General features: G+C 52.1%; 1 protein-coding gene across 2 annotated transcripts; it reads left to right on the top strand.

The window, feature by feature from the left end:
• The first annotated feature begins 6 nt into the window (after nt 1-6).
• Nucleotides 7-4,084, top strand: LOC102369780 (syntaxin-1B). Of its 2 annotated transcripts, XM_025193943.1 has the most exons (6): nt 90-159; nt 620-728; nt 861-934; nt 1,522-1,659; nt 2,218-2,328; nt 3,707-4,084. In XM_025193943.1, the coding sequence occupies exons 2-6, from the start codon at nt 653-655 to the stop codon at nt 3,785-3,787; spliced, it is 480 nt and encodes a 159-aa protein (XP_025049728.1). In that variant the 5' UTR covers nt 90-159; nt 620-652; the 3' UTR covers nt 3,788-4,084. The 2 variants fall into 2 exon arrangements, with proteins under 2 accessions (XP_025049727.1, XP_025049728.1); XM_025193942.1 differs by having other exon boundaries at nt 7-159; nt 2,218-4,084.
• The last annotated feature ends 15,155 nt before the right edge of the window (nt 4,085-19,239 follow it).

Here is a 19,239-nt window from a genome sequence, read left to right on the forward strand (position 1 = left end):
GGTGGGGCGCCTGTGGTGGCCATCTGGGCGGGGGCGGGGCCGCCCCCCCCCGCACCACGCTGACCCTGCCCCGCTGTGCCTGCAGCCATCGAGCAGAGCATCGAGCAGGAGGAGGGGCTCAACCGCTCCTCGGCCGACCTGCGCATCCGCAAGACCCAGGTATCCCTCCGCCCGGGGCCCTGTCCCTCATCCTGGGCCACGTACCCCTCCGCCAGGCCACGTACCCTCTGCACCACTGTCTAGCGCCCGGATCCCCCCAGCCTGCAGCGTCTTCCTGGCACTTGTGTCCCTCTGCCCAGGCCACGTATCCCTCTGCCAGCCGCTGTGTGGCCCCCATATCCCTCCGCCTGGCCTTGCAGTGCCCCCCCAGCCTCTTCCTGGCATGAGTGTCCCTCCGTGCGGGTCACATGTCCCTCCACCAAACACCCCTCAGTGCATGTATCCTTCCACCCAGGCCACGTATCGCTCTGCCCTGGCCACGTAGCCCTCCGCTGTTGTGAGTTCCCCCCGAAGGAGTCCATTCCTGGCCCCAGGGAAGCGTATCCTTCCACCCAGGGGGAGGGGAGGGGATGAAAAATAGCCCCTCCCACAATGCCATGCTTCTCCTCCCCCTCCCCAGCACTCGACCTTGTCCCGCAAGTTCGTGGAGGTGATGACGGAGTACAACGCCACCCAGTCCAAGTACCGCGACCGCTGCAAGGACCGGATCCAGCGCCAGCTGGAGATCAGTATGCCGGGGGCGGGGGGTACGGGGACAGGGAACCCCCAGGGAACCTGGGCGTCCGGGCTCCCAGCCCCCACTCCAGGGAACCCAGGCATCCGGGCTGGCTGACCACCCCTCCACCCTGCTCCCCCCTCAGCTGGCCGCACGACCACCAATGAGGAGCTGGAGGACATGCTGGAGAGTGGGAAGCTGGCCATCTTCACCGACGACGTACGTGCCTCGCGGCCAGTCCCCACCCCAGAGCTGGCTGCATTTTGGCCCTATACAGAGTGTTATATGCAGCTGTTACCTAGCTGTTCCACCCCAGAGCTGGCCGCATCTCAGTCTCCCTATACGGTGTTATATGCCTGAGTCGTTCCACCCCAGAGCTGGCCGCATCCCAAGCTTCCCCATAGTGTTATATGCAGTTGCTATCTAGCTGTTCCACCTCAGAGCTGGCTGCCTCTCAGCTCTCCTCTCTGTCTCCCTATGCAGTGTTGTATGCCACTGTACCTCAGTGGTCCCACCCCAGAGCTGGCCACATCCCAGCCTGCCTATGCAGTGTTATATGTGGCTGTTACAAAGTCACCCCACCACAGAGCTAGATGCAGCTCGGCCCTCCCTACGCAGTGTAACATGTGGCCGTACCTCAGTCGTTCCACCCCAGAGCTGGCTGCATCCCAGGCTTCCTTACAGTGTTATATGCAGCCGTACTTCAGTCGTCCCACCCGAGCTGGCCTCATCTCTGAGCCTTCCCCCTCCCCACCCCGCCGGGCCTGGAAGTGGGGCTCTGCTGATATACCCCCCCGCCCCCCCAGATCAAGATGGACTCCCAGATGACAAAGCAGGCGCTGAACGAGATCGAGACCCGGCACAACGAGATCATCAAGCTGGAGACCAGCATCCGGGAGCTGCACGACATGTTCGTGGACATGGCCATGCTGGTAGAGAGCCAGGTGAGGCCCTGCCCACCCCTTGCCCCCCCAGCACTGTGTGTGGCCATGTCCCCCCTCCCAGAGCTGCCCCGTGGGTATTAGACTCCCCAACACACAACCGGGAGCGTTGGGCGACCTAGAACTGAAGCTCTTGGAGGATTTGAGCCCCAGACCCTGGTGGGAGCAGGAAGGCCCTGGCCCTGTCTCCACCCACCCTGAGTCATGGGGGGACGCCTTCGATCCTCTAGACCACCCAAACCACAACTGGGAGCGTTGGGTGACTTAGAACTGAGGCTCCTACAGGATTTGAGGCCCGGACACTGGTGGGAGGGGAACGGCCATGGTCCTAGCCCTATCTTCACCTACCCTGAGTCATGGGGGCCCTAAAACCTGGGTGGGTCCTAGACCCTCCAACACAACGGGGAGCATTGGGTGACCTGGAATCCAAGCTCCTAGAGGACCTGAGCCCTGGCAGCCAGAGGGAGGGGAAAGACACCCCCGCCCCTCAAGTGACCAGGCAGGTGGGAGTGGGGTCGCCGCTGCCCAGAACGGGGCCCTCACGGGAGATGCCGGCCACAGGGGGAGATGATCGACCGCATCGAGTACAACGTGGAGCACTCGGTGGACTACGTGGAGAGGGCTGTGTCGGACACCAAGAAAGCCGTCAAATATCAGAGCAAGGCTCGGAGGGTGAGTGGGGGGCTCCCAGCCCGGGCTCCCCCCATGGGGGAACCCCAAACTCCTGACCCGCAGCCCCCTGTATCCCCAAAGGCTCTGTCTGGTGCCCCTCGCTCCCAGCCCGCAGCCCCTCCACAGCGGTGCCCCTCACTCCTGAACTGCAGCTCTCCCCACACCCTCTCCCCACGTGCCTGGGGATGGTAACTGGGGCCCCGCCTCGGTTTCCTGGCAATGGGACCAGCCAGCTGCAGCGAGTCACCGCGAGGGTGGGAAGATGCGTGTGGGGTGGCAAGGAGGTCATAGGGCGTCTGCAGATGGAGCTCGGGTCTCCGGGGGCAGTGGGGGCTGGAGGGTGAGAGCGGGGGACTGGGAGCCCGGACTCCTGGGTTCCTGTCCAGTGCCCACGCTTAGAGCATTCGTGCCCCGGGGGTTTGTGGGGGCCTCAGGATCCTCCCATGAGTACCTGGGGCCACGGTGGGTTCTAGACCCCCCGTCCCGTGTTCGGGACCGCAGGGGGGTGGGGCTCCTGCAGATGATGTCTTCTAAACCCTGCCCTCCTCTACTCGAGCCAATGAGGAGAGGGGCTGGATGGGCGAGGTCTAATGGATCTAGAACTTGTAGAGCTGGGAGTGTTGGGAGACCTAGAACTGAACGCCCATAGAGGATCGTCCGTCTCTCAGCATCGCCTGCAGGGCATAGTCGGGTACCCGCTCTGACTACTGGAGTATTAGTACCTGTGGACACCCCCACCCCACCCCACACGCCACTCTCGGGTGTTAGCCCCAGGTACTGGAGCGTAAGTCTCCATGTCTCACCCTCTCCATGGGGCATACTCATATACCGGCCATGAGTACTGGAGTATTACTACCTGTCCCCAGCTCTCTCTGTGTGGGCATACTCAGGTACCGGGCCATGGTTTGGGGAGTACTGGGACCTGTCCCCTCTGTGGGGCATACTCAGGTGTCGGCCCTGAGCATCGGAGCATTAGTGCTTGCAACCTGCCCGTCTCTGTGGGGCATACCCAGGTATCAGCCCATGGTATTGGGGTGCTAATACCTACATCCTGCCCCCTCCATGAGGGATGCTCAGGTGCTGGCCCTGAGTATTGGGACGTCCATACCTGTAACTTGTTCCCTCCGTGGGGCATACGTGGGTATTGGCCCTCGAGTATTGGTATCTGTGACCTTCCCCCTCCACGGGGCAGACTTGGTACCTGTAATCCCCCTCCGAAGGTGGGGCATACTCAGGGATTGGCCCCGAGTCCAGGAGCATTCGTCCCTGGGTCCTCCCCCTGGTTCCCCCTCCCATTAACGCCTCTCTCTCCTTCTTTCTTTCCTCCCATTGCTCTCCCGGACCCCTCTCTCCTCTCCTCCTCGCTGGGGTAACGTAGAAGAAAATCATGATCATAATCTGTTGCGTGGTGCTGGGCGTGGTCTTGGCGTCGACGATCGGGGGCACCCTGGGCTTGTGAACCCCCGGTGGTGACACACACGTGCAGACACGCACGCACACGCACAACACACACACACGACACACAATCCGCCCCCCCCGCGCCTCCCCTCCCGATGATGATGATACCACGGCTCACGATAACGATATTCCTCCTCCTCCTCCTCCTATTACTGCTGATGTAACGAGACAGTAACGAGCCCTAACGAGGGAGCGGCGCCGCCCTCGGCAAATCTAAGGGGTTTTGTTCACTGCCATCTCGCCATCCATCACTCCATTTCTCCCCACTTCCTTTTCCCCCAAATGCCTGGTTCCCCCCCCCCCCCCCCCCCCCGGGGGGGGGGGGGGCCCCCGCCATTCCACCCGCAGTTTGCACCTGGCTGGGGGGGTGAGGAGGGGTTCCCACAACACCAGTGCCCGTCCATGTCCTGGGTTCAGGGGGCTGGCAGTTTTCAAGTCCCCTCCGGGCAGGGGTTTGGCTGAATACTGCCCCTTGGTGAGTACCAGAGCATTGGTGCTGGGGCAATACCAAGTATCATCTCCGCCAGTCCCGGTGTGGGGGTATCAGAGGACATGCTTGAGGATTGGGGTATGATCAGTGGGACACACCTGAGTATCACCCCCAGATGAGGGAGCATTATCCAGGGACATGCTTGAGCATTTGCCCCCCTGAGTACTAGGGTATCCAGGATGGGATGTGCTTTGGTATTGCCCCCAGAGGCTGGAGTATTAGCGAGGGGTCTGTGTGGGCATTGCGCACAGATGCTGAAGTGTTAGGAGAAATACTTGAGTATCTCCCCCCAGATGCTGGAGCACCAGTGGTGGGACATACCTGGGTATTTCCCCCAGATGTTGGAGCATTAGGGGGCATACTCATACTCAGGGGTGTTATCCCCAGGCCCTGGAGCATCCGTGGTGGGACATACTTGGGTATTGTTCCCAGGTGCTGGAGTATCAATGTGTGTGTGTGTGTGTGTGTGTGTGTGTGTGTACACTCAAGTTTTGCCCCCGGGTGTTTGAGTATTGGGAGGGGATGTACTCGGATAGCCCCTCCCCCGTGTACTGGGGCACTGGTCAGGGGACATACTCAGGTAGGGCCTCCAGGTGCTGGAGTATCAGTGAGGGATATATACTCAAGTATTACCCCCAGAGGTTGGAGCATTAGTGAGGGGACATGCTGAAGTGTTGCTCCAGGTGTTGGGGTATCAGCGAGTGGACATGCTCCAGTATTGCCCCCAGGTGTTGGAATATGGGGGTATCCATGCACTGTTGCTGAGTCAAAGGAAAGTTGGAGTCGTAAGGCTGACACTGGGGTATTGCCCCTAATACTCTGGTACTGAAGTGCCACTGCATTAGGGACAGCCTGGCCGGGGCAATGAGCTGTTGGGGAGGAGAAGCCCAGAGTATTTTCTGGACGTGACTAGAGTAACCAGCCCTTGCGGGGTTGGTATTGAGGACCTGAGGGAGTCCAACATCCCCAAGAGTAAGGACTGAGGCATGTTGTGGAGTATTAGTAGGCTGTTACCCTGGAGGGGGGGTGGCGTTGAGAAAATGAATACCCAGGTACCAAGTGGGGTTGGGGGTAACTAAGGCCACAGTGTCAAGGGGTTGTGGCCCTGCCTGGGAATGCTTTGGAATGGATGCTATAGCATCCCAGTATGGCAAAGCATTGATAATCCAGTATGGGCACATGGCGGGGGGTGGGGGGGGATCCATACCCCATTGACCAAGAAAGTTGGCGCACTGATACTACATTAAGGAAGACAGAGCATCAATCTACAAATACTGGAGCGCTGACACTGTTGCTGTATCTGGGAATACTGGAGTATTGATATTACCTGTTGCTGTATTGGAGACTGTTGTTACCCTATCCCGGAGTGCTGGAGTATCAGTACTTGCTCGGCCCTTGAGCTACTGTTGCTGTATTGGAGGGTATTGTTACTGTATCTGGGAATACTTCAGTATTGATGCTACCTGGGTTATTGAGTTGGTGTTGCTGTATTGGGGTGTATCATACCCTATCTGGGAATTGTGGAGTATTGCTACTACCATGGCCATTGAGCTGGCTTTGCTGTACGGGGGAGACCATCTGGGAATACTGGAGTATTGATACTACCTTGGCAATCTGACTGGTTGGTGTTGCCTTACTGGGGACCTCGGTTATCCTATCTGGGAATACTACAGTATCGATGCTGCCCTGGTCAAGAAGCATTGGCGCTACTCTATCTGGGATACTGGATTAACGATACTACCATTGGCCATTGAGCGGGTGCATTCCAGAGTACCGTTACCCTAGCTAAGAATACTGGAATATTGATGCTATTTTGGCCAAGAGGTGCGGACGCTGCCCTCTCAGAGTATCAATACTCCCTTGGCCACTGAGCTGAGATTGCTGCAATCTGGGAGTCTAATTAGGTTGGGACCTCTGCCTGCTCGAAATGCCCACAATATTTCTTCCCCCGGGAGCAACCGTTTGAAAAGATACTCCAGTATTTTCACTTGTATGAGGGTGGGGGTTTTCCTCCATTGCAGTTTGGCTGTGGTCATCATAGCAATTACTGCAGCTACCCGCAAGGATACCACGTCAAGAAATATTCCAGTATTCCCAGTCCCTTCTGTGTGTGCAGTACGTCTCTCGAAGCTGGGAATGACTTCGAAGAGATGCCTGGCTAAGGCACATACTACAGTATCCTGGAGTCACCACAATAGCCCTGGGACCAAATCTACTAGACTAATACATCAGCGTGAGAGAGTAACACACAGGGGTGTTGGAAGTAGCCATGCAAATCGAATGCAAATCGAGATGAAGGCCCAGGGTTTGAATCGGAGACCGGGTGAGAGAATACTTGAGTAATACTGGCGTGGTGCTAGGAGATACTCCAGGGTTTTGTTTTCGGTTTTTTTGCCAAAGGACATAACCTCCCCCAGTCCCTAGAGTCGTCACCGAGTCCCTGACATTGATATCGCCTGCACCTGGAGGTGCAGATGTGCTGTAGTATTAATCACTTAGGTTGTTTCAATTAATTGTCAGCCTGCCTAATTCTGGAATGGCCCCCGTGCAATTCTGCGCTCATATTAGCTCCCCAATGCTTCTTCACCTGCTAGGGTACCACACTGCGGTTGTTAGATACCAGGGTACCACACTGTGGTCATTAGATACCAGGGTACCACACCGTGGTCTTTAAAAACAGGGGTGCCACACTGTGGTATTGTGTCGTGGCATGTGAATTCTAGGATACCACACCAGGGTCATTAAATGCTACAGCATGATATTTAAATACTAGGGTGTCGTGCTGTGGTCTTTAAGTATTAGGGTACCATGCTGTGAAATTTAATTGGAAGGTTATCATCCTGTGGCATTTGAATGCTAGGGTATCGTGGTGTGGTCAGTAAATGCTAGGGTATCACTACAGGATGTTCAAATACTAGGGCATTATGCTATGAAATTCAAATATTCGGGTATCATGCCATGATATTCAGATACTAGGGCGCGGTGTGGTGGCATTTAAATGCTAGGGTAATGTGCGGTGGTATTTAAATACTAGGGTATCATGCTGTGGTCAGTGAATGCTAGGGTGCCATGCCATGGTATTCAAATACTAGGGTATCGTGTCGTGAAATTTAAGCACTAGGGTATTCTGCTGTGTTATTTCGGTACTAGAGCACCACACTGTGGTCATTAAATGCTAGGTACCACACCATGGTCATTAATTACAATATTATAATCATTATAATAATAATTATATAATTGCTGTAATGATAATTAGAATATTATAATGCTTGCTATACTTGTGGCAATTTCTCTAGTAAAAGTGTGTGTGTGTGTGTGTGTGTGTGTGTGTATCTGTCTGTCAGTGTATCCATCTATCTGCCTATCAATAGATGGATAGATGACCGCCGAAATTGTTATAATAAGTATAACGAGTATTATTTTATTCATATATGTGTGTGTGTGTGTGTGTGTGTGTGTGTGTGTGTGTAAATGGGTATGTGTATATGTGCATGTATACACACACACACATGCACACACACACTGCTTTTTTCTTTGGAAATTTATGCTCACTCCCATTCATACTTAAAAAAAATAATATGTTCATATATATATTTTTAAAGTAATAAAAATATATACATTTTTTAAAAAAGGAATAATAATACTAGCGTGTTATTAGTAACTATTGCCATAATTAATATGTAAATATGCAAATATTTAACCATCTAAAGATTGCCCTAATGTACAGTGAATCATCACTCCCAGGTATGGAAATACTGCCATAATTTCAATATTTATACATTTTAATACTGCTTAATTTAAAGCGAATCATAGCTCCCCAGTTCTGGAAATATTACCATACTTTACAGCAATGTCTCTCTCTTTGGTCATAGACATATTACCGTAATTTCCTGCAAATCACTGCTACCCCAGCGAATCATTAGCTCCCCTAGTTGGGGAGGGGTGATTGGCTATGAATTATGGTAATATTGCTATAACCAGAGAGCAACAATTAATGCTAAATTATGGCAATGTTTCTATATTGCCATCATTTCCCGTGAATTGATGCTCTCTGGTTACAGAAATATTACCATAATTCCCAGCCAATCACCCCTCCCCAGTTAAGACAGCCGTATAAACCAGGAGAGCAGTGCAAAAACATATATATATATATCTAGCAGAATTCCCTTGGGGGGAAAAATACTCCAAAGATACTCCAGACCCCACCCCTTAAAAATCAGCCGTTACCCACATGAGTGTAGCCCCTGGAGGAACCCGGCTCTACACAAAAGCAGCGCTATTCCATGAGTATCGATTGTGGAGCTATGACAATGCTAGAGTAGTATAAATTGATAGGAGCAGACACAAATGCTGCCAAATAAATACCCTGAGGAAAGCAGCTTGGTACTTCTAGCGTGATCGTGGCTTTCCAGGCCCCGTTGAGAAGTACTCGGGTAACACCGTGTGCTGTTGCTTTTTGGGGTGCAGTGATTGTAGAGAGAAGCCGTCTCCCCCTCCACTAGCATGCGGCAGTAATTCTAGCTGAATACGCAGCTCTCGGGTCACTCGCTGCGATGCTAAAAATACTGAGGCATTGCTGAGTAATGGCTAACAGCATGACGCTCCCGGAGAGCAAAGTCTGTGGGCACCCGGAGGTGCGCCTGCCCTCTGTTAGCCCTTTCGAGAAGTCTGGAGTATTAATACTCGCCAAAGTACTGTTTAATGATGACCAGGCTGCACCCTTCCACCCAGAGCCTCTGAGAAAAATACTTGAGTATTAGCAACGTGCCCCGTGTTCAAGATTAAATATGAGTGCAAACCAGCTACAAAAACATTGTATTTCTTCCAGCACCATCTTCGTGGCTGGCCGGCCATTTTTGCCCTGTGATAATAACTCTGTTTCTGTAATGTGCCTCCATTTGCCATGCACGGTAAATGTAATGGGTGCCGGGGCCATACAGAGCAATACCGGGTATCGCAGAGAGCACTGCTCCCCAGCCCCCAGGATAGGTGAAGTCATGATGGATTCAATCCCGGAAGGATTAAAGCAAAGACCCTCCTCATCCAAACACGAATACCTGACTGACCTGGGATACTTGTAGCTCTCAAATACCCCCAGGGCAGGGACATACCAGGGGAAGAGCTACCCCAGATTGCACCACAGGAGACACTGGAGCCTCTTAAGTCAGGGAGTGTGTTGGGAGCGTGTCTAAATGATAACTCCCATCTCTACGATCACCCAAATGCCCCTTGGTAACAATACTGGAGTACTTTAAGAGCACTCCTAAACACTCAGCTACCCCTTGATACCAGCTCTTTGTTAGACCTGTCACTCCAGGATGCCGTAGTATTTTTGGGTAGTGATAGGACTACTTGGAGAGGACCCCCAGGCACATGATACCCCCACTCCAGCATGCTGTAGTATTTTGGGGTAACGATAGGACTACTCTGAGCCTGCTCCCAGACACATGGATACCTCTCGATACCAGCCCACCATTAGGCCTGTCACTCCAGGATGCTGTAGTATTTCAGTGTAACAAAGAGTCTTCTGAGAGTACTCCCAGACACCTGATACCCCCACCCCAGGACGCTGTAGTATTTTTGGGTAACGATAGGACTACTCTGAGAGTACTCCCAGACACCAGCCCACCATTAGGCCCATTGCTCCAGGATGCTGTAGTATTCCAGAGCAACAATAAGAGTACCCCAAGAATACTCCCCGAACTCAGATACCCCTCAATACCAGTCATCCCAGTACAAAGAAACCCCCTCCCCACCTGGACCCTGCCTACTGCTTTTCTGGGGAGTGGGGGGTGTTGAAGAGCACCGCACGTGGAGGGCGTGCGCACACCTGCCATGCGCGCACACCTGTGTGATCGCCCTTCCCCACCCAACACGCTGCGGCTGACAGGCATAGAAAGGAGAGACGTATGATAGAGAGCACCACGTGTGTGTATATGCATGTGTGTGTGTGTGTAGGCACACGCACTGTAGTGGCAGGACACCAGGTATTGTGTGCATGTGTTTGTACGTACACACCCTGTAGAGTTTGGCCACTGGATATTGCGTGTGCTCCGGGGGAGCCGTGTCTTAGATGCAGTGTACACCCAATACCGTATTTTCCCATATACAACATGCATCCCCTCCAAACCACCAAAAAACAGTTCCTGGAAATTGTGGACCTCATTATAGGTGAGAAATACAGTAAGATCTGGCTCTGCCGGGAGGCAAGGGCAATGTCTGCTCGCACTGCTGATGATACTCAGGGAATTGTGGTAAGGGAAGGCCTTTCCCTTCTTCCTGCCTTTTGAGTAACAAGACACACATGCCCGTGCATAAACGTGGGTGCCTGTAGATGTGTGTACATGTGTGAGAAAGCATAGAGAAGTAGGGCTGGAGGGGATACGCACACGGTTTTATGTACCAAGGGCGTGTTGTTGTCGGGAACATACGGTATGAAGTCTTGGGTGCCCGTGTGCAGGGCATTGTAACCGCACACTTGTAATGTTGGTGTGTGCATGGAGGTATAGAAGTGTGCCTGGGATGGGAGGTCGACATGTTAGACATATGGAGGCGTGTGTGTGTTTGGTGTGTACTTGCACCCCCCATACGGTGTTATAACTCTATAGTGTGTGTGTGTGCGTGCGTAAGCCGGGCTGAGACGAGATAGACATTATAGACCTCATATGTGTAGTTGTGTGTGTGTGTTTTGGCATACTCACACACACATACAAACCCACACTATTGGGTTGTAACTCTCTAGCATGTGTGTGTGTGTGAGGAGATAGGTGTGTAAGCCTGTTGGAGATGGGAGAGAGACATTATAGACACGGTATATGGGGAAGGGTGTACATCTATACACACCCATACTTTAGGGTTATAGCACTGGTGTGTGTGTGTGTGTGTGTGTGTGTGTGTGTGAAAGAGGGAGAGAGAGGCAGATGTCATAAGTGGAAGCTGTGCATTATAGAGAGATGTGTGTGTGCGCACACACACGTGTGTGTGTGTTCCTAGGTAAGTAGGTATATATTGGATCTACTCAGTGTGTGCGTGTAGGTGCATACATTGCATCTACTGTGTGTGTGTGTGTAGGTTAGATAGGGGTATATATTGTGTGTGTGTGTTGATAGGTGTATACATTGCGTCTACTCTGTGTGTGTTGTAGGTAGAAGTATATACTGGATCTGCTGTGTGTGTGTGTGTGTGTGTGTGTGTGTGTGTGTGTGTGGGCGGGCAGGCAGGCAGGCAGTTGTATCTATTGGATCTATTCTGTGTGTGTTTATAGGTATGTATCTAGTGTGTGTGTGTGTGCCTGTGTGTGCATGTGTGTGTTGGTAGGTAGATGTATGTATTTGATCGACTCTGTGTGTGTGTGTGTGTGTGCACACGCATTGGTAGGTATTTATGTATTGGATCTACTGTGTGTATGTGCATGCCACCATATTTGCCTAATGTACTGGTGTGCATATAGATGAATACACACATAGCTAGTATATTCACCTTATGCAACACGCACACACACACACACACACACACACATTAACTTTCTAGAGATACAGATAGATACATGCACAGTCTGTAGTATATTTGCCCTCCCCATGTTCGTGTGAACAATGACACGCCTCTAGCACATTTCCTGGCACACACAACCCAATGCACCCACAAAAGCACACAATGAATATCCTCTACTTGTCTGTACATACTTTTACACAAGACATACATATGCCAACACACGTATGGTCCGTGTACCACAGCGGTGTGTACAAACCTATAATTATATATATATGACTTGCATAGATATACATTCAGCAGGTTCTAGAGGGGGGGGGTGTGTGTGTGTGTGTCTTGGCAATGTATCTACATGCGTGTACACAGCAGATGTGTGGCTGTATCTGTAATAAAACATAGGGACATGCATGTGCCCTGTAGATGTGTGCACATTTGATAAACGTGCTCACAATGTCCTGTAGATGTGTGCACATATTTGATAAAACATGTATACATGCATATAGACATTGTAGATGTGTGTACATGTTTGAAACAACATATATGTACACACACATACACTGGACATATCTTTGATGAAACTTATATATACTCATATAGAAATGTATACATACCTCTGACAAAATATATGCATACATGTACACGGGGAATGTACTGCAGTTGTGCGTATGTCCCTTTGAATACCCCATATACACAAGACATATGAGATCAACATGTTCTAGGCACGTGTACCTATGTTTCATGGCAAAGGCCCAGAGGGCTATATGCAGTAGTTGGACAAGTGTGCACGTGTCTTCATCAAAAGAGAGAGGTGCCCTCAAAGATTTGCTAAGATGGGTGTACATATGAGCTGCACACGTGCACACGTATGTAAGGGGAATGTGGTAAGGAGGTGTGCACATGTCTTTCTATCTCCATATGTCTCTATACGTATATGCAGGATGTGTCTCTCTTCCTCCTCCCAAGGATTGCAGGCATATATACTGCAAATGCTGCCCATATATATACATGTTGAGCTATGCACACGCATGTGCACAGGTTGGGTAGATGATACTCCGTGGATGGAGGTTTCTCTCTAGAGCAGCCGTCTTCAATAGCAAATATACCACAGGGGGAATAACTGGCAGTGGATGTGTGTGCCCCACACACGTGTGCCAAAAATACTGCAGGGTATGTGTGTGCATCTGCATCTATGTGTGTACACACATGTCGAAAATGCAGGGCATAGATGCTGCAGGGTGCGCGTGTAGAAAGCATGTCATATTCACGTGACATCCCTCTATGCGTGTACTTGTGAAAATGGCAGACCTTTCGCCTACCGCTGTATCGACATGTGTGCACACATGTAGAAAACACGGACACAAGTCTGCACACATGTAGGGATGATGCCATGTATATGCTATGGACATGTGTGAACTGGGCCAGATGCATGTGACATGCGTGTGTACCCACATGGCAAAAACATTCACTACACAAGCGATCCCCATGTATTTGCATGTATTCAGACATGCAGTATATGTGCCATATACATGTGCATCTGCTTGTGGAGATGCACACGCTATCCACACTGCAGATGTGTGCTAATGTGCGTGCACAAATGTAGGTGCGATAGACATGTCATTTTGATGGGCTTCTACGTGTAAGCACATGTGTAGGAGACAGGAGGGATACGTGTGTACCCACATGTGTGCACACCTGTGGAAGACATGCAGTACACATGCTATATACACATGTACTCACTTGTGTGCACACATGTAGAACATGTGCAGTATAGATGCTGTATACATTTGTACCCCCATGTGCGCACACATGCTATAGATGCTTGTACCCACGTGTGTGTGCAAACGTGGCGTGCACACACACATGCTAGAGACACTTGCACCTCCATGCGTGCACACATAGAACACACGCAATATGTATGCTATGTACTCTTGTACCATACACCTGTGGCACACGCAGCATGATGCTACAGACGCTTGTACACTACACGCTTGCACGTGGGCAGCACTCCTCTACGCGGCATCCAATGCTGCAGAAAAGAGCCCCCGAGACGTGGCAGACATGTGCCGTGTCACGCGTGTGCACCCCCTCTCCCCGCCTCTCTTCACCCATCCCCTCCATCCCCCCATGCAAAAAAATATAAGAAAAGGAAAAAAACCCGTTTTCCGTGAACAAACCCAGCTTAGATTTGACTCTTTTTGGGTGAAACCCCCCACAAAATGGCACAAACAAACAAGAAAAACAAGCCCTGAAGACTCCTCCGTCCCGCCCCCCCCACGGCTGTGGCGTGTTGAATACCCCCGTGCCCCCCCCGGGGTAGTTCTGCTCTGTGACGTTTCTCTCTGTGCTCTGTGGTGTGTTGGCCTATGAAGCAGCCCCCCAAAACCCGTGATTTTCTTTCGTTTTTAACCGTTTCCCCCTCTTCTCTGGGCATGTGCGGTTCCGTGTTCCCTGCCCCCCCCCTCCGGTTTTGCATGGGGAGGCTCCGTGGTCCCGTGTCCCCCATCCCCTTCGCATGCCGGGCTCTGTAGACCCCGTTTCCCCCCGCACGGCATGGGGGGGCGGCAGCTTCTTCAACCCCCGCCCTCGGTTTTCGGGCCTCTGGGTGCGGATATCCAATGGCCCCCCCACATTCAGGCCTTCGCGGCCTTGGATTTCTAACCCCTGTCCATTATTCGATGCTGACGGCGCCAGATTCCCAACGGCCCCCCACATTTTCCCTGTGTGGCCTGGGATTTCCAACGGCCCCGCCATTCTTTTCTGCCAACGACACTGGATTTCCAGTTTCCCCTCTATTTTTCCTGTGGGGCGTTGGGTCTTTCCCATTATCCCTCCATACTTGTGTGCCAACAGCTCTATATTTCCAACCTGTCCTCCGTTTTTCACATGTGCGGCCTTGTACTTCCAACATCCCCTTCATTGTTTTATGTCGGCGATGCTGGATTTCCAAGTTCCCACTTATTTTTTCGGGGGGGACCTGGGCATTTCCAACTATCCCTCCATAACTGTGTGCCAATGGCTCTGCATTTCCAACTATCCCTCCAGTTTTCAAATGTGCAGCCTGGTATTTCTAACATCCCTTAATTTCTTGATGCCAATCGTCCTGGATTTCCAATTTTCCTTCCATTTCTTATGCCGACAGCTCATTATTTCCAATGTGCCCTCCATTATTTTGTGCCAACAGCTCTGTATTTCCAATTATCCCCCCATCTTCTGTGTGGGGAGCTCTGTATTTCCAGCTCCCTGTCCATTTTCTGCATGTGCGGCCTTGTATTCCCCACATCCCCTCCATTATTTTATACCGACGGCTCTGGATTTCCATTTTTCCCTCCATGTTTTCTGTGGGGAGCTCTGGACTTCCAGCTATCCATCCATTTTTTGCATTTGCGGCTTGGTATTTCCAACGTCCCCTTCGTAATTTTGTTCCGACGAGTTGGATTTCCAACGCCCCCCCCCCCCTTTGGTTGTGGGCAGCTGGGTAGTTTGAACAACCCCTCCTTTTTTTGCATTCGTGGCCTTGTATTTCCCACACCCCCTCCATTATTCTGTGCCGGCGGGTCTGGGTTTCCAGTTTGCCCCCTTTTTTTCTCTTTGGACTTGGGTATTGCTAAGTGTCCCTCCATCATTTGATGGGTGTCCAACTCTCTGTCCATTTTCTGCACGTGCGGCCTTGTATGTCCAACATCCCCTCCATTATGTGTGCCAACGGCTCTGTATTTCCAACAATCCCCCCATTTTCTGTTTGGGGAGCTCTGGATTTGCCACCGTTCCTCCATTTTGGGAACGTGAGGCCTTGTATTTCCAGCGTCCCCGCCCGTATTTTGTGCAGACAGTTCTGGATTTCCAAGGTTCCCAGGGTTTTTCTCTGTGGGGAGCTGCGTATTTCCCACGGTCCCTCCATTCGCTGCATGTGCGGCCTCATATGTCCAAGTTTTCCTCCGTTATCTGTGGGGGGAGCTCTGTATTTCCAATGCCCCCTCCATTATTTTGTGCCAACGGCTCTGAATTTCCAACCTTTCCTCCATTTTTGGCATGCGTGGCCTGGTATTTCCAATATCCCCTTCGTTATTTTATGCCACTGTTCTGGATTTCCAGTTTGCCCCCATTTTTGTATGTGGGGAGCTGGATATTTCCAATAGCCCCTCCATTTTTCACACACGGCACCTTGCATTTCCAATGTCCCCTCCATTTTGGGTGCCCACGGCGCTATACTTTTGCTGTGTCAGGCTCTTTATGTCCAAATTTCTCCCCTTTTTGTGTGGATTGGGCTTCTGTATTCCCAAGTTCTCCCTCAGATTTTTGTGTCGGGTTGGTGCGCCCAGTGCCCCCCCATTTGTTGTGTGCCGGGCCCTGGATGTGCAACATTCCCCTCCGTGGTTTGTGCTGGGCTCTGTATTCCCAGCTTCCCCCTGTGCTTCCACACGCCATCGGTCCCCTGCATGTTTTGTGTGTTGGGCTCTGTATCCCCAACTTTCCTCCCATGTTTTTGCATGTCGGTCTCTCTACTCCCAACTTGTCTATATTTTTGGTGCGTCGGGCTCTACATTCCCAATTCCCCCCGCCCCCATATTTTTGCATGGCAGGCTCTCTATGTCCAACTTTCTCTCCACGTTTTTGCGTGCCATGCTCTAGATCCCCAACTTTCCCCCCATATTTTCATGTGTTGGGCTCTACATTTCCAACTTGTCCATGGTTTTGTGCATCCGGCTCTACATTGCCAATCCCTCCTCACCCCCGTAATTTTGCGTGTCGGGCTCTCGATGTGCAACTTCCTCTCCACATGTTTGCGTGTTGGGTTGTACAGCCCCAACTTACCCAGGTTTTTGTGTGTGTCATGCTCTATACATCCAACTTGCCCTCCGTATTCTTGCGTGTTGGACTCAATATTACCAACTTTTCCGTGTTTTTGGGTGTCGAGCTCTATATTTGGAAGCCCTCTTCCATCCTTCAGCGTATTGGGCTCTGTCCACCCCCACCCCTCTCCCTCGGGCTCTCCACACCAAGAGGCTTCTCCCTTTCCCCGTTCCCGGTCGTTGCGGGCCCGGCTTTTGGGACCCCCCGTTCTCTAACGCTCCCTGTTTTTCTTTGCGTGTGCGGCGCTGGCTTGGTCCTTGCCCCTTCCCGCCCGCCCCTGGCGTGTTGCCCTTGAAGATGACACGTGGCCGAGGGATCCCCGTCCCTGGGGTCTCCGGCTCCGTGCTCCCCTCTGCCCCCCAGACCATGTTGAAAGAGCAAAAAAAAAAAAAAAAAAAAAAATTAAAAGAAAAAAAATTAAATTAATGATGAACATGGATGAAACAATCCAATGTCAAAACAAAGCAAAATAATGAAGTGTAATTAATTATCTCAAGATGAATAAAAAAAGAAAAGAAAAGAAAAGAAACAGGCTTCTGTTCATAGCAGAGCTGGACCTCCCGTGTGCTTTTTGGGGGGGTGGGGTAGGAGCATGGGAGTTGCCTAGCAAAGTCCTACACACACACACACACACACACACACACACACACACACACACACACACACACATGTGGATCCCAGGTGTCTGGGAGGGGGGTGGACATGGACATGTGGAACCGAAGGGTCTGGAGGATGGGTGCAGAAGGGAAACTGAGGCACCTGGGGGACAGGATCTCTCCCACGCACTCCCCCACCAGACACCTGGGATGGATGGACTGGCTCACTGGAGGGAGGGATTGGTTCGGTGCGTGGATGGATGGTGGTGGGGAAAGCATCTATGGGGATGGAAGGGTTATCAGGGTGGATGGATGAATGGACAGAGGTCTATAGGGCTGGGGGGATGGATGGAGTTCATAGATTGTGGGGCTGGAAGAGACCTCAGAAGATTACCAAAGACAAGTGGGGTCAGGTGCTCCCAGCGAGGTGACCATCCAGTCTCCTTGAAGATGTCCAGGGTAGGTGCTTGCAGCTCTGGAGGGAGCTTATCGCACAGTCTGGAAAGTGTGACGACGTTTTTCCCAATGTTGAGCCTCAGTCAATCTTCCAGGAGTTTGTGCCATTAGTCCTGGATCTCCCCTCGCGTGCCCTGGTGAGCAGTTGCTCACCGAGCCCTTGATGTGCTCCGCTAGCGCAGCGGTACCCTGCTACCGGGTCCCCTCGCAGCCTTCTCTTCCTCAGGCTGAAGAGTCCCAGGTCCCTCAGCCTTTCCTCATATGTCTTGCCATGTACGTTCCTGGTCGTACGGGTGGCTCTTCTTTGGACTCTCTCAAGCTTGTCCACGTCCTTGTTGAAGTGCGGTGCCCAGGCCTGGACGCGGTGCTCCAGCTGCGGTGTCACCAGTGTGGAGTAGAGCGGAAGAATCACCTCCTTGGCTTCGCTGGAGATGCAGTGGATGCATGCCAGAGTATTATTTGCCCTGCTGACTACAGCATCGCGTGCCGGCTCATGTTCACACTGTGGTCAGGTATTCCCCCAGGTCCCTTCTATTCGTGGCGCTGGTCAGGTTGGTGTTGCCAAGCCCGTAGGTGCGCAGGGAGGGGGTTGATCGTCTCAGGTTGGAGCACCTCACGTTTCTAAGTGTTGAACTTAACTGGTTCCGGCCCGCCCAACTTGCCAGCCTGTCTAGGTCCGCCTGTATCTGCAGCCTGTCTTCAAGCATGACCATGGTTCCCCATAATTTGGTGTTGTCCGTGAACTTGGCCAGTGAGCTCTTCACCCCCACATCCAAATCATTGATGAAGATGTTGAATAGCACTGCACCAAGCACCGACCCCTGCAGGACACCATTGGCCACTTCCCGCCAGGATGACACAAATCTGTTCATTAGAACTCTCTGGGTTCTACCCTGCAGCCACCTTCCTACCCACCTAACTGTCTTGCAGTTAAGGCCACAGTCTTCCAATTTTCTCGCGAGAACATCATGGGATACCAGATCAAAAGCTTTTTGCAAGTCGAGGTATATAATGTCAACCTCCTCTCTTTTATCCAGGTGGCAAGTCACCTAATTGTTAAAGGAGATGAGATTGGTAAGACAAGGCCTGCCCATGACAAAGCCCTGGCCCTCTCCCGAGCGCCACGAGGTGTGGGAGAGTTTCGCCGGGGGCTCCGCAATGACTTCGGCCAGCTCCTTCAGCGCTCTCGGCCCCACTGACTTGCGTGGATGGATGAAGGGGGTGTGTCGGGACAGATGAACGAAGGGGGCATGTGGGGACGGATGGATGAGCCGCTAGGTGGATAGATGAAGGGGGCATGGGGAGATGCATGGCTGGATGGGGAGATGTACGCAGTACCCCTACAGGGGTGGGTGGAGGGGGGCTGGCTGGCAGTGGGGTGAGATGGGTGGACAGAGGGATGGCGGCTATGGGGTAGAGCATGGGGTGGCTGGAGAGACAGAGAGGGCTGGAGAGGGAGACGGAGGAACACGCAGACAAACGGGCACATGCGTAGGACAGACGGAGACAGAGGCGATGGATGGCCACGTGGGATGGATAAAGGGGTAGGTAGATGATGGCATCTACGGCAGG

Source organism: Alligator sinensis, unplaced genomic scaffold, assembly GCF_000455745.1.
Source record: "Alligator sinensis unplaced genomic scaffold, ASM45574v1 scaffold1511_1, whole genome shotgun sequence".
Lineage (NCBI taxonomy): Eukaryota > Metazoa > Chordata > Crocodylia > Alligatoridae > Alligator > Alligator sinensis.